Below are 15,829 nucleotides of genomic sequence, written 5' to 3' on the forward strand. Positions count from 1 at the left end.
GCCCGGCCCGACGATCTTTTCAATCGGTGAAACAAGATATTTACAGGCATCGCGGAGAAAGGGGGTTGAGAGTGCGCGTGTGGGTGGGGATGAGGATGAGCTATGTGCGCCGCCAGATGGCCGGGTAGTTTAGGTCCATCCTCTGCCTTCTCTTCCTCCCTTCTCTTCAAACACGCTGCCTTTGGATTGAGGTTTCGTTCTGCGGGAGAGAAAAAAATATATATATATATTTCCAAGTCCAGAATTCATCATTCATCGTATCGATATCGATATAAGAAAACCTTCTTCCTCCTAGATGGAAGGAGAGCATACCTCTGACTTGTTGCTCCAACGTCATGATCACTTCGACAGCCATATTGAGGATACCCAGCTTCGTCTGAGGTTTGTCCGTTTTTAAATGCGTCATGCACATTCTACCGAGCTCCTTCAACGCCTCGTTGATGTCTCTGATACGTATCCTAAAGGGGGGAGGGAGATTAAAAAAAATCAACCTTTTGTCTTCGAGTCGATTCGCAAATTCGGAATTCACGCCTTGCTCGACTTTTCCTTTTGCGGACGGTCCCCAGGTTGCTTTCCAAATAGTTATACTCCTCCCTCGAGTGGGAGGGGGGAAGATTTCTGCGAGAGACACCGTTCGCAAGAAGAGAAGGAAAGGAAGGCGTTGCAAGAAGACGAAAATCTGCGATTGATCGCCTCTTTTGTGTCGCGTATACATAGAATACGGGCCAAACTGTCCTCGAATCGCTCGACGCGAAGGGGGCCAGCAAGAGCGGAGATTCGCCATGAGTTCACTGCACACACTTTCGTCGATTCTCTTACCTTTCCCTAGCATTGTTCGCCTGCCGCCTCTCTTTCTCCCTTTGTGCCTTCACATCGGGATCATCATCCTCGTCCTCGGCGCTCGAACAACAGTTGCGCAATAACAATACTCGATTAATCACCTGACGTGGGCGATATATATATATATGTGTGTCGGTGTGTATATATATATATATACTTTTTGTCCTTTGGATCGAGCGCGCACGACGATTCGACAGCAGTGAAATCGACGACGATCTTTCGTTCGAACCAGGAAACGAAAAGTCCAAGATACCGGAGGAATCTGAGTAGAGAGGAGAGAGAGAGAGAGAGAAACAGAGAGAGAGAGAGAGAGAGAGAGAGAGAGAGAGAGAGAGAGAGAGAGAGAGAGAGAGAGATACACAGTTTCGACTTCCCGTTATAATTTCTCGAAATATGCTCGAATCGAATAAGAGTTGCGATTTCATCGAGTTGAACACACGCAGAGCCATCTATCATCATCTGATCTTGAATGAAACTTGTGGTTACGGACAGAAATCATGTTTCCCAATTCTTTCTCGAAGGCCCGTATTCTTTGCACACAGAACAAAGAGAAGCGAGGCAAAAGAATCGCACGGAGAGAATGATCAGGATTAAACGCGCTTGGCGGGCACCCGAGCTCGTCCCGAGTGTTATTACCTGGAAAACAATTTTCAGAATTTCGGGAGGGGATTTCTTTCGGGGGAGGGTTAGGAGGAGGGGAGGGGAGGGAGATTAGGCGAGGCGTGGATCGAGACGGGATGGATCGAGACGGGATGGATCGAGACGGGGTCTCGAAGGAAGGGGGGAGAGGAGGAGAAGAGAGATGATCTTCGGAAGAAGATTGTCGAGTCTGAAAGAAACGTATCTGAATTATATACAAAGAGGATATCGTTCTCGTTTCGAATCGCGAAACATATCAGAGAGAGAGAGAGAGAGAGATCTATAATATAATAATCGTAACAATAGTTGAAAAAAAAAAATAGAAATTCGAAAAAAAAGAAGAAGAGGAAGAAAAAGAAGAAGAATCGATATTAAAGAAGATAACAAAGAGTCTAGAACTCGATGCAACGATGCATAGAAAAATGTGCTTGTACGTTCTAAAAAAAAAAAAAGAAGAAAAATAAGAAGAAGAAGAAGTGGTGGTGGTAGCATGCCTGGGGAGAAGAAGAAGGGGGACAGGGGGCGGGAGGGACCGAATCGCAGGTGAATTAAAATGAGACTGATTGGGAGGCGAGCACGAGAATCTGTGGATCTTCCGCCTGATCTCGTATCATTTCTGTCCTTAACCAGAAACATTTTAATTGTCACGCTAAAATACGGGCCTCGTGTTGAAAAGAGAGAAAGCATGCCGTTTCCCCGGATATCGAAAATTATTGTTTCACGAATTATTTTTACGCTTTCTCTTATTTTTCGTATATATATATATATACGTATATATGTATATATACTTTTCTCTTTTTTACTTTTAATCTTTCTTTCATTTCTTGCTCGACTCGGTCGAAACGGTTGAGCATGCATGAAAATTTACACGAGAGGATAGAGTGCGGGAGTCCGTGGTCCCGTACCATAATAAATAGAAGGAAGAATAATATCGAGATATTTGGGATATAATAAACAACTTTGGGAGTGCTTACTGCGTGTGTTCACTAACCTTTCACGCACGTTGTTGGCCTGGCGACGTTCCTTTTCGCGCACCGCTTTGGTGCTGGGATCGTCGCAGTCTTCGTCAGCGCTCGAACAACGGTTGTTTGAATACAATCGATTAGTTAAAAAAATCATATCATCACGATGAACAACGAGAGACTGCTCCGCGTATCTCTCGTCGTATCGTATCGTATCGTGTCGTATCGTATACGTTCTCGGTCGTATCGTAGAGAAAGAGAGAGAGAGAGAAAAAAAAAAGAAAAAAAAAAAGAGAAAAAAGATCTCAGCTTTGCCATCTCGAATCGTTCCTTTCCATCTTTTCTTTTTTCCATCTTTCTTCGTCGCGAGAATGAGAGAATTCGTCGAGGCAGAGGCAGAAAAAAAAACGCCGATTCGACGGATGGCAAGACTGCGACGACACGGATCGGAAGGGACCAGCAGGGATCGACTTCCCTCCCCCCTCCCCAACTCTGCGCTTCGATGTTCACTACTGTCGAATTGATCGGCCACGATCGTTGCGCCTTAATTCCCGGGACAAGTATATACAAATACACATCCAATGTATACTTACTATCTACGCGATCTCTTCGTCCCCTTCCCCTGGGACGTGGAATTGACCGTTGCCGCGCCGATCACGCCCGCCGCCGCCAACTCGCTGCTCGAAGGTTTCGTCTCGCCACCGCTGCTATCCGGTGGATCCTTTCTCTTTTCTAAAGAGACGTATTCTGCTCATTATTAATACGTCGTTTTCTCATTTCCATTCGTAAAACATCCCTAGCGCGTCGCAATTCGCAACGTTCGAACGATATCCGTGGAACGGTGGGAAGGAAGAGAAGATTCTCGATTCCCGGAATATAGACGGACGAAAATGAGTGAAAATTTCGCTGCTATCCGCTCAAGGGACGGCGCATACACGTAAAGGAGCGTCGTCGACGAGCCATGACAATTATCGACGGGGGAATAAAATATATGTACGTGTATATATATATATTGGAAACAGGAGCTCACCCGGAAGAACGGCGACCTTCGCCGTACACGGCGATACACGGCCGAGTTCTCGATATTATCCTCGAGCTTTGGGCAAGCTGGTTAGTCACGAAACCGTGAAAAGTGTCCAATTACGAGCAGGAAGCGATTTACGGCGCACGCTCGATACTGATTCAACCACATCTCCTTAAACGCTCCGCCGTTGACAATTGGCCGCGAATGCATTAACTCGTGCGTTTCCAAAGTCACCGCGCTTAGATAAATCAGCAAGGAACGGTGCGCAAAAGTCCACGATCGCGTTTTCCTTTTGTTTTCGAAACTCGATCGATCCATCCGGTGAAAGTATCGACGTTTTCCTCTCCGAGAGGAAGAAGAAAAAAGAGGGAGAGAGAGAGAGAGAGAGGGGGACGATCTCGAAACAGATGGAATCGTGGGCTTTTCGAATTCCGAAAATGGCGAGAGCGGGTGGAAAAGTCGTGCATTCCATTAGTTGGAGAGGATCGAAGGAGAGAAGGTTCGCGCGTGACAGAAGAAACGGAAACAAAGAGGGGACGACGCAGTGGCGGAGAGAGGTGTCGGAGAATAATAAAGGCACGATCCAAGCGCAGTGGTGGTGGTAGCAGCGGCAGCTACTTTTGCGCGATTTATCTAATGCTTCCTTATCGGGCTCTAACTCGAACGTGGAACACCTGGGAACTCCTTCTCCTCGCTTTTTTTCCTCCCGCTCTCCGCTGCCCATGGGAAAAAGTATTTATCCGATGATGCGACGCCGAGAATAGACCGCGGCCAGCAGCACCACCGATCACCTATTGTCAACGCTCGTCGACGCTCCTGTCTCTTTCTCGCCTCCTCTCCTTCCCTTATTTTCCTTCCCCGTTCCACCAACCTCTCGCAATCCGTTTGACAATCGCTCGAACGAAATTGACGATTCGAACACTTACTGGCATTCGTCACGGGTAACCTTTCGATTTTGATGGAACCGTCTGTGTCGGGCGTGGGCGTGAGACCGGAGTAAGAGCCCTGTGGCTGCGTTACTGTCACCGCGGGATGAGGACTCGTCTGTGCGGAGAATAATGATAAGAAAATGAATATTAACATTGTCTGTCCTCGTCGTCGCCCGGCAAACGAAAATTCTTACCAAGTGGTCCAGTTGAGGTGGCGACGTGTGGGAGTAGATTGAACCGTGTGGGCCAACGGGACCCAAATGAAGGCCCAATTGGCTCTCCGCGTGGTTCCTCAACACGTTTATGGCGTCGTCCAATCGTTCCTCCATCCGCGTACCCTGTACCAACAGAACATCCGAAATTCCAACTCGATTACACGTCTGTTCCGTTCCAAATTCCCTTTCCGAAGGATTTCTCGCGTCCAGAGATTCCAGCGTCAATGACGCGACCCTCGTTCGCAAAAATTCGAAGAAGAAACATTTGAGATCTCGAGAACGAAGAGATACCTTTGACGCTGGTACCAATGGATCCAATATGTAAACACGTACAAGGCGATGGAGAAAAAGCGTGTGTGAGATATGAGGCAGGATGTTTTTTTTCTTTTTTCGTTTGGATGTGATGAAAATTGACGAAAGTGACAGAAATTCTCTCGGGTCGACGCGAGATTAATTCTCTCACCGCGGTTCTTTTTCTTTTTTTTTTTTTGTTTCGGTGCGAGAATTAACTTTTGATATCGTTGATATCGTTGCGAGCGATGATAAGTAGGAGAGAAATAAAAAAATAAAAAAATAAAAAAATAAATGTAAAAATTAAAAAAGAAACTTCTGCGAATATCGCCCTCAGCGAGAGCGTCTCTCGGCTGAGAACGTTCGTTTCGGGCAAAACGGCGATATGCCCGATATGTGTGAATTTTCATGCACACAAAATGGTGTTACGAATGATATGGGTGGGAGGATCGGAAAGAAGAACAAACAAGAGAGGCGGAGGGGGGGGAGGGAAGAGAGAAGAAGAAAAAAAAAACTAAAAATCGGCAATCCTCACCTCGGCATGGTCGCGAAGGAAGCCGATGGCATCGTCTAGCCTCTGCTGTTCAGGCGCCGGCTTCACACACAACACCAACGCAACAACAAAACCAAAAAAAAAAAAAAGAGAACAACCAAGTCAACACAACGTTCACAACAAACAAGGGGTAAAAAAAAAGAGAAGAGAAAAGAAAAAGAAAGAGAAAAGAAAGAAAGAAAGAAAGAAAGAAAAATAAATAAATAAAACGACGATATCGTCGTACCGAGTAACTGAAACAGGGGGAGGATGAGCATAAAAAAAAAAAAGAAAAAAAATAAAAAAAGAAAAAATAAAATTTGCTGGTGAGCTGGAGACGAGAGACGAATAATCGGTGTCGGTGAGTCGAGTGCATGCTACTTTTGTGCGAATTCCAAGTGCAATCGGTGGGCAGAGATTGAAACGACGATTAAAAAAAAAAATAATAAAAAATAAAAAAAGATGGATTTCGGATTCACGTTGTTGTCTCGCGTTAACAGCAACAACAGTAACAACAACAACAATAACAATAATAATAATAATAATAATAATAAATCATTCCGATCCTCCCCCGTGAGCAGAAATAAAGTGTCAGTGCGTGTAACAACGGTAATCTCTCAACGAGTCACCATAGTGCAGACGATAAAATATATCGTAAGAGAAGTGAACGAGCACGAGAGGTTTCTGTTACGAACGTCCTTGACCTGTTTCTAAAGCGCACCGAAACGGTGATGAAGCGTGTCTGTCTTGCGTTCAGAGATGCACTCGTCACTTTCCAACGACCAGAGATCCAACCACGATCTCGATCGATAGTTGGAGCGAATCTAGCTCGCTCGCAATAAACGTTGGAAAAAAAAAAAAATTGAGATCGTCCGCTCTGTTCGTTGGACGGTGTCGAGTTCAATAAATAATAATAATAATAATAATAATAATAATAATAGTAATAACAACAAAGTAGATAAGTAATCGTATCGCGTCGAAAAAGGTGGAGAGATTAAAAATTAAACGGCATTATAAACGGGCAAGCTTTGATGCATACCATGTGAATGGTTCCACGGTTGGGATCCGTGGTGAAATGCGGTGAAACTGGTGCAGCACCTGGTGCCCAGCCCGGCGCTGAACCCGTCAACGGTGGTGGCGAACTGACTGGCGTGGATGGGTTGCTGCTATAACTCGATACTGATTGGTCCGTGGGGTAAATCTGGTTGAAAACGGGCGGGAATAATAGAGAAAAAAAAAAAAAAGAAAAAAGAAACGCATTTCGCGCACTTTTCCTACATACACACATATATATGTATACATATATATACACATGTATGCATATAGAAATAATCCAATCGGATCAGCCACGATGGATCAGCGTACTTACTCTTGTGCTTACTACAGACGCGAGAGTCTTGCCGAGGTTGTCCCCCGTGGCGGGTGGCTGGTTCGTGGTGGGGGCAGGATTGGGGGCGGATGGCGCGCTGGTCGGTGCACCAGGACTATGACTATATTGCAAGGATGCCGGGGACGGTGCACCGGTACCGGTATTCGCCCCGACTGCGCCGCTACCCCGGAATGTGGACATTGGTGGCAGTGAGGCCGCGCTGGTCACCGCCGAGCCCAGAATCGGAGCCGCCGGTTCTCCGTTCGGCGACATGGCCGAATACGCCTGAAATCGTCGACCGACGTTCAATCCTTCGTCTCGAACCAGCCCATCTCTCTCTCTCTCTCGATTCTTCTCAACGGAGAGGAAAGGAAAGGAGAACGGCTTTCGCAGCTCCTCGCTCGTAAAACGTCTAATTTTAAGTCGTCGTGTTCGGTCGAAGAAGCGCTCCCCCTCCTCCTATTTATCAAACAAATTGGAGGCGAGCAACCCCTCGCCGCCGTTACACGAGCGAGGAGGGGCGAGTTGACGATAGCCGGGTTTCGCGAGCGAGGCGATAACTCGCCGAGGCCGGTCGTTGGAGAAGGAGGAACGTTCCGCAAAAACGCAGGGCGGCGATCGAGGAATCGGGAAACGGGGGTCGGGTTTACGCGCGCGCGTCTCTTCCCAAACACAAAAGAATTCCTGCTCGCCTGCCGCGCCAGGAGGACGAGGCTTCTCGGAAGAGGGGGTCGTTAAACCGTAGGATCGTAAATGTTTAACCTTTGGACCGGAGAGGTCTCTGGAGGCTATGGAGTACGACGGGCGCAGCGACGCTCCGCGTCTTTTGTGGAACGTTCACCTCCATTATATTATGCATAATGCGCGCCCTTCTCTCTCGCTCCTTCTCCCATCCTTCTTCCTTCTTCTTTCGCGTCCATTTCCCGGAGAGGAGACGCAGTCAGCTTCGTGCCTCTCGTCTCGAAACTCCGATCCGAGTTCGGGGATCAATTAGGGGATTGGCGAAGAAGAGCGTTCGTGGCAGGGGGGAGAGAGAGAGAGAGAAAGGAGAAGGAGGAGGAGGAGGGGTGTCGGGGTGCCGCCGCGAACAGGAGGATTTCGTGGTAACCATGAACGGCGTAAATCAAACGAAGGCTGCACTTGACTAGAAACACCGAGTAGCGGGAGAGTCGTTCTATATATAGAAGCCGGTGAGTCATTTGACGTTGCTCCGGGTACGCGAAGCCACCACTGTCAACAGTGTTTCTCAACTGGCCGCGGAGAGAGGAACTCTCTCGCTTATCCGTCGCCAAGGAGAGAGTAAAAAAGAGCTCTCGAGAGGGACGAGGCGAGGCCGAATCCGCGAAATCCGCCCGCTCTTCCTCCTCCTCCTCCTCCTCTTCTTCCCTCCCCCCGCGCACTCTTCTCCCGCTTCTAACCGGAGGAATGGAAACGGATTATTAAAAGTCGGGCGAATCGATCCGACCCGATGAAGAGGGAAGACGAGCGAGAAGCTGCGGAGCGCGGTGACCCGTCCCCTCCTTCCTTCTCCTCTCCCGATTCTCTGACAATGTCAAACGAGTCGAACGTCTTCCGAAGGAGTTGGAGGAAAAATGGCTGCGAACCGGGCGCTGAATTTATGAGCGCTGCAGCGGAACGCGTAACGCGGGGAGATTGCAATTTTTCACCGTCAACCTTTCCCTATTCGTTTCCGCGATTCGACCCCCGCGCCATGGAAATACGTATATATCGACGAAAGTTAGCAGCAGTCCGGAAGCGGCGAGGAATTCGCGACGAACGGAGGGGGACGCGTTATTAACGAGGGGCGAATCAATCGGAAGGAGAAGGGGGAGGGAGATATCGAGGCGAATCGAAGGGAGGGAGGAAGGAAAGGAACGAGAGAGGGTGGTCTTACCATGGGGTCGTGGGGTAGGTGCATGGGGTAGGCTGGTTGGGCTAGGTGTGGGGGCGCGTATCCGCTGTACGGGGGCTGGACGCCGCCGCTGCCCCCCGTCCATGGATCACCAGGACCCGTGCCCGCGGCGTTTCCATCTGAAACAAGAAAGAAGACACCATGTAGATCCAGTTCGTCCCAATTTGACGCAACAAATAGTGGCCACGTGGTGCACGTGTCGTCGCGCATGTGTACACGTACGGATATAAAACTTCGCTTTTCACCGAAATCGAATCGAAAACGTATTGGTAACTCAAATTTCCAAGTTCGACACCCGTCCAAAGATAGGTGGATAGATAGATAGGTGTTTGGACGGCCGGTAGAGAGGGGCAATACGGGGCCCATTATTTCAGTTGAAAACAACAGCAATAAGGTTGAGATGGGGGGGAGAAGGGAACGTATTTCTTGATACTTTTGCTCGATATAATTCCGTGGCCGAGGAGTTTCCACCGCGGCCGGGAGCGGCAACTGAAACTAAGCCAAACTACTCGTCCGTTCCTACTACCAACTACCTAGGCATTCGATGTCTGATAAAACTTTTTCCACCCATCCCCCTCCCGCCCCCTCCTCCCCATTTATAAGGTATTCCGCTCGCTTACCGGGTGTCACGAGCCGAGAACGTATTCGAGAAGCCGGCCAACGAGCCACCCTCCTTACCCTCTGATCTTTAATAACAACTTTACCCGGAAACTTTACCGATCTTATTGATTTACCGCCTCGGTAATCCATCCGAGAAACTTCTCATGCGCTCGTCCGTTCATCTCTCTCTCTCTCTCCCTTTCTCCCCTTCGAAAATCTCCACCACCCCGAAAGATATCCCTAACCGCAGGGATTCTTTAACCGATTCAAAAAGCGATTCGATCACGAAATACGACGATCGCAAAATATCTGCCGTGACGAATTCTTCGTTTCGAAAACGAATTTCGATTGATCCGCGAAATCGATCGCATTAGACATTAGACAGAGAGAGAGAGAGAGAGAGAGAAAGATTGGCGTGGAATATAATGCCACGTAAATTACGTTAGGTATGAAAATAGAAACGCCGGGAATATAAAGTTTACGCTCGGGTTGCACGATCGGGGAGGAAACGCGCGTGGATGCGGTTTCCCTCCCCCTCCTTCCTTCCCCGCCCGATCTTTCCCATCTTTTCCCGCGAAATTTCAACGCGCAACTTGGGACGCGCCGCCGAATAACGAAAGAGAGCGTGTATGCGCGCGTACGTGTGTGTGTGTGAGAGAGAGAGAGATTGTTATTGTTTTTACGCGCGACAGGGGCAGAACGGCGGAATTTTACGAGCGAGCGTTAAACAGTTGAATATTACTGCGATCGTAAACTCCCTTTTATCGTTCGTTCGAAATCGTTACGTACGCGATCTCCACCAGATATAGACGCGTGCACGCGCGGGGGGAAAACAACAACGACGCGAAAAGTCCTGCGATGAGAACTGGATCGGTTCTGGCCACGTTCGGATCGATCGGTTCGAGGAGGAACTTGCCTCCGTTTACTTTTAGCAACGGTCGGGTTTCCGATCCAAGTTCAACTGTAGGAGGCGGCCTACATTTTCGGCCTCGCGAGAACCGCGCCGGGGATGCAACGATTTTTGTCCTCCTCTCCCTCTCTCTGTCACTGTTATTATCACTCTATTTCCCTCGTAGTCGCGATTCCCGACCCGGTAGTTACGTCTCCTACTGTGAGATGCAAATTGCACGTATGGAAACGAGACTCACCGATATAGTAGGGGTCTGCGTAGAGAGCCGCAGCTTTGGGAGAGGTGTATCTCGGCGAGTCCTGTCCGAATTCATCCGAGCCGTACTGAAACAAAAATTAGATTTACGGTTAAGATATTGCGTTATATATATAAGAATATAGCGAGGAGTGCGAAGAGGAAAGGAATAACAAGTTATTATTACGCGGGACTTGTTTTTTCCCCTGGCACGGCCGATTAATATCAACAAGTGAGAAAGAGAAGGAAAGGGGAGAAGAAGGAAAAGAAATTCGCCGTTTCCTTTCGCCCATTTTTCCTTACCATTGTGTAACAGGCGTAGTCAGCAGGACGGATAAACATGTCGCGGGGGACGAGGACGAGGGGGAGGGAGAGGGAAGGTGTGGAGAGCGGCGAGTCGGATCGCGCGGTGGGACAACGCAACCGGCGATTTGCCAGCCGAGGGGTTGAAGAACACGGTGGCGGTGGAAAGTGGCGCGGAAGGAGAGATTCGCGGCGGCATACCCTCGTCCCAATTTCGCCGTGATATATGTTAAAATATTCCGCACCGCTTCCCTTATTCTCCACCTCCTCCTCCTCCTCCACCTCCCGCTTCGCTCCCAAAACTTTTGTCCCTGCTTCTGCTCTCCCCACGAGCCCCCCACCTCCACCTGCCGCCGCAGCAGCTCCAGCAGGATGGAAAGCGCAGGAGGAGGGAACGCCAGGCGAGAGGGACAGCCAAGTTTTCCCTCTAACGCGGGTACTATGGCCGTTTAGGCCGAATTTAACGGCTCGCCGGGACCGTGAAAGAATCCTGCCAACTTCCACTTTCCCCCCTCCCACCAACTCGCACCACCATCCCTCTCCTCGTGAAAATCCACCAACTCTTCTCCCTCCTCCCTCCTCTGCCGGAGGGAGGCGAGGAAAAGAAAGAAAGAGAGGAAGAAAAGGCCGCGCGCTTTCCCCGCAACAGCACCACGATTCGATTCACGATTCGCACGATTCCAACGTGCCCGTGCACTTTGCACGGAGTTAATGCAAGCGTTAACGAGCGATAAGGAGCGGAGAAGGCGAGGTGAGCCGAGGGGGGAGGGGGAGGAGGAGGAGGAGAAGAAGAAGAAAAAGGAGGAGGAAAAGGAAGAGAAGAAGCGGAATTCGATACCGACCACGCGAAGGACGACACGAGACTGCGAGACGGGCTTCGGCCAACCGTCACCACGCCGATTGACCGAGGCGGGGTGGTAGTGGGGGGTAGTTACGAGCCAATAGCGGGGCACGGCTCCGCCAACATACCGAGATGCATCATCTAGATCCATCCTCTCGATAACGCGGCTTATCGACGATTCTTTCCTTCGTAATTTTGCTCACAATTGTACGTATAATATTCGAATACTAGGTTTCTTCGATATACGTATAAAATATAAAAATGTAGATATAAAAATATATGTAAAAATAGGATACATATAAATCTTTTCTTCTACTTCTTATTCGATGAAAACGAAACGCCATGATCGAGGGAGAAGGGAAGGGGCGAAGGGAAGGAGAAAGATCGAAAAATTACGACGCGGAATCCAAGTTCTAAGAACAAAAGATCTTCGAGAGCGTTCAGAACCGCATCCGTATATCTCGCGGGGGAGGAACGGGGGCATATAATTGTACGCGATAAAAGCATCGGGTTTATCGGTGGCAGCAGTCGATAACGGGCGTACAAATACGAACACCCACCTAGGGTGGGGGCATGGAGAGAGAGAGAAAAAAGACCGCTGCTAATCGCGCGATAAACGCTCTCGGCCTCTGGACCTATTAATTTAAATGAATTGCTTTGACATCGGTGGCTTCCTCGTGCATAGGCGCGTTGCATCCGACATTCGCAACTTTGTTTTCCAATCGTCCCGGGATTTATGATTATAATAAAAAAAAAAAAAAAGGAAAAAAAAAATAAAATCTCTCGCAATGCCTGCCATCCCGAAGGGATCAAGAAGGCGACGATCGAGGGAGGGTGGGTGGGCTCGAAATCGAGATAGCGAAAGAGAAGACACCGCGTGGCCAATAATTCACGTTTTATTTCTGAGCCGATAGGACGACGGTGGTGGATACGCAATAATAAAAATGTCCGGGAAGCCGGATCAGAAATCTTAATATGTCCACGGTGGCGACAGAGTCAGCGATTTCCACCAGCCAATATAAATGTCCCGCATTGATTTAGTCCTCTTGTTCCGCCCGGGTTGCGGCCGGAATGGAAAAGAAGAGGAGAGACGGAGGGGAGACGGATGGAAACGTCTCCGTCAGGGAAATTAGCCCGGCCGAACGTGGTTGACGAGGAAAAGGGTCGCGCGTCTTCGGGGAAAATTGACCACGTGATGCCCGTCTCACGTTCTCGCGACGGCTGTTTCGTCGATGAATAATTTCCCTCTATCTATCCGTCGTTACGTCATTTAACAGTTTAAAGGGAAAAGGAAGGATCCGGGAGCGGCAATTGCGACAATTTGTCGCGACCGAAACCGGCCGTCGAGCAAATAAACTTTCGAGAAATTTCGAAACGACGGTTGGATCGATCGAGCATCGAGCTTCGACTCTTCTCCCCCTTCCCCGCGGATTACAACACGTGGGCGGAAATGAGTTCGAAAACGGAAAGAAGAAGACGAGCGGACCCGTCGATTACACCCTTTATTAATCGCCGAGACGCTGTGTGTCCGAAACCAGGTGTCCCCTTCCTCGCCTTCCCTCGTGAGAGTTTATTCCTTCATTTATTTTTTACCGCCACCCCATTTAGCGCCCCCTCTACCTGCATGCGATCGCCGCTGCGATAAAACTATTCCCGCGATCCGAGATCCGGGAAACACGACAACACGAGCCGCCGAGTCCATCGCCAATTCCCTTTTTTTTTAAACACAGAGAATCGGAAAGTTGGAAAGTTTCCTCTCCGCTCAATTGCCTTTCTTTTAATTGCGATCCGTGGATGATAAGCGCGATAACGCTTATCGTGTTTATCGGTTTAATTAAATTTCAACGGAAAACCACTTGGAAATGCGTCCGAGTGAATGATTCCCTCGCGTTGGTCAATTTTCCTTCACCCCCTCTTTCCTCCTCGGCTCGAGATTGATGCGAGGCGATTCGTAAAACGGAGAAAAGAGGAGGAAAGGAAGAAGAAAAAAGGAGGCGTTAAACGGTGTTCAACTCTGACGATCGGCGCGTCATCGGGTAAAGCGAATAAAATGATTCTTTTTTAACGAGGCTTCCCCTCCCGCCTCACGCGCATCTCCCCCTCTACGAAGTGTACCGTTCGCGAATCGCTCGTGTCACGTCGGTAAAAAAAAAAGGAACGAGGAAAATCCTCCTCCCTCCCCTTTCGGGACGAAAAAGGGATAAAGACGTTCTCGTACGAGGTAGTTATATCTGCATCTGCGCGTGAGGAAGAGAATGGAAAGGAGAGGGAGAGAGAATAAAAATTTCACGCGACGAAAGAATGTGGGAAGGATGGGACGGTTCGTCGGGTAATTCTCGTATTTTCTTTTTCGGAATTTACGTTTTCTTCGACTCGTGTGGAACAAGGTCCCGATGGGTTCCCATGGCGGAAGGGAACGGCCGGCCATAAAGGAAATACCCGTAGATGGAATAGGCATGTTCTGACACAGGACGACTTCCGCCATTCTGCCATTTCGAACATCCGCGACCGATAGAAATTGAGACAACCTGTCCTCTCTCTCTCTCTCTCTCTCCTTCGTCGAGCACGTGTTCCGTCAACTTTTCTTCTTCCTCTTCTTCTTCTTCCTTTTCTTTTGCATAATTTCGAAGGGAGAATTAACGACACGAGATGACAATGGTCGACGAAAGAAAGGGGGAGGGATGGGACTGGCGACCGAGCATATCGAACTTTACACTCGTCGAAACGAAACGAAACGAAACGAAACGAAAGCTATTCGGTATCTGCGGCGCGCGTTCCGCGGCTCTGATTTCGCGGAATCGCTTTTATCGTATCGTAGAAAGAGGCTAAGTGTGGTGGTGAGAAGCGACGGGGGAAGGGAGGGAGGGGGTCAGGTTTTGCAAAACACGCGATACAATGCCATCTAATATTTGAGATTTCATTAGTGGACGTTATTCTATCCGACATCCGATAGGTTGTTGTGCTGACGCTGAAAGAAAAACTTTACAAATCGCTCTTGTTTTACGTCTTACGAATATCGGGTGTCGACTCGCCGCAAGAAGAAGAAGAAGAAGAAGAAGAAACAACTTTTCTCGCGAGAGAGAAGAAAGGAATCCGTTCCTTCGAATTCCTTCCTTCTTCTCGCCGCTCGATGGATGACTAAAACCCCTTGGTTTCGTAAGTAAATTTCCCTCGAGTTTGTAGCTCCTTAAACAAAGGAGCCGTTTTCGCCTCGACAAAGATACGTACGGTAAACACGAGTCTGGAGAGAGAGAGGGAGAGAGACAGGAAGAGGTAAAATTGATCGCGACGAGTAAATCTCTGAGCGGGGAGAAGAGGAGGGAGAAGGAGTGGGGAGGAGAGGACCGCGAAAACGGGGACGGATCGAAATCCTTCCCGTTTTAATTGGCACCCACTAATTGGTAATTATCAGGCGTACCCACTCGTGGAAACGGCTGACGTAAGAGGCTTAAGGCCGTTTACACGGGATGGAGGATCCGGTGGCAACGGTACCAATACAAGCTGGCCGGCGTAAGGTGTACGGGCGGTTTACAACGTTCCGACACAGAGCGCGCAGGTGTGCATATGTAATTCCGAATGGGTGCTAGCTCGCAGCACGTGAAAAGAGGGCTAGAGACGACGATCCACCGCGTCTCTACATTATTTATTAGGCGTATCGCCGTCCTCGCGTATATAGTTAGAGCCGAGACAAACGGCTGCATAATCAACAATTAGTCGGTTGATACGGGCTACGTGGATCGGTTTTCAACCGGGCGAGGGCTCGATTAATGAAACGTTCAATATCTTCGATTCGCCCTTGGCCGAAGAACGGAGAAGAGAGGGAGAGAAGAAACGAATCGTTCCCAAACACGGTTGTAAATTCGGCTCTTACACCAATCTTCGTTCGCGCGATTCGTCCTCGAAGGGGAAGGGGACGGTTTTTGTTTCGAACAACCGTCGCTTTATCTCGAGCCCAAGTTACACACCGGTATCCACCTCGCCTGTACGATCGCTTGCTCAGAACTGCTAGATCGTACTTAAACCTAGGTTATACAGCGTCTGGACGGCCCTGCGTTATACGAGTTACGAGGTCGCAGAGCCGCCTAGCACGCAGAATCCGATTGTTCGCTACACGCACTGGAGCGTACAAAGGCGTATTATTACATGCGTGGCCATTGTCAAAATTGCTGGAGATTTAGGAGATTCGGTTGTGTCTAGGGTGACGGAGAAATCGAACGGCCGCTACGCG

General features: G+C 49.1%; 1 protein-coding gene across 19 annotated transcripts in view; it reads right to left on the minus strand.

Annotated features, from left to right (window-relative positions):
- Positions 1 to 15,829, minus strand: part of LOC114577809 (protein daughterless) — a 78,529-nt gene that overhangs the window by 1,641 nt on the left and 61,059 nt on the right. For 10 of the 19 annotated variants that reach the window (XM_062084944.1, XM_062084943.1, XM_062084938.1 and 7 more), the window contains 11 exons: positions 10,462 to 10,546; positions 8,696 to 8,832; positions 6,802 to 7,086; positions 6,472 to 6,633; positions 5,436 to 5,495; positions 4,589 to 4,741; positions 4,392 to 4,509; positions 3,035 to 3,188; positions 820 to 909; positions 313 to 458; positions 45 to 199 (listed from right to left, as the gene is read on the minus strand). In XM_062084944.1, the coding sequence (XP_061940928.1) occupies positions 45 to 199; positions 313 to 458; positions 820 to 909; positions 3,035 to 3,188; positions 4,392 to 4,509; positions 4,589 to 4,741; positions 5,436 to 5,495; positions 6,472 to 6,633; positions 6,802 to 7,086; positions 8,696 to 8,832; positions 10,462 to 10,546 (1,545 nt within the window). Of the gene's footprint in view, positions 1 to 44; positions 200 to 312; positions 459 to 819; positions 910 to 2,470; positions 2,561 to 3,034; positions 3,189 to 4,391; positions 4,510 to 4,588; positions 4,742 to 5,435; positions 5,496 to 6,471; positions 6,634 to 6,801; positions 7,087 to 8,695; positions 8,833 to 10,461; positions 10,547 to 15,829 lie in introns of all 19 variants that reach the window. The other 9 variants (XM_062084937.1, XM_062084953.1, XM_062084954.1 and 6 more) reach the window with 7 other exon arrangements.

The sequence above is a fragment of the Apis cerana genome, linkage group LG14 (genome assembly GCF_029169275.1).
Source record: "Apis cerana isolate GH-2021 linkage group LG14, AcerK_1.0, whole genome shotgun sequence".
Lineage (NCBI taxonomy): Eukaryota > Metazoa > Arthropoda > Insecta > Hymenoptera > Apidae > Apis > Apis cerana.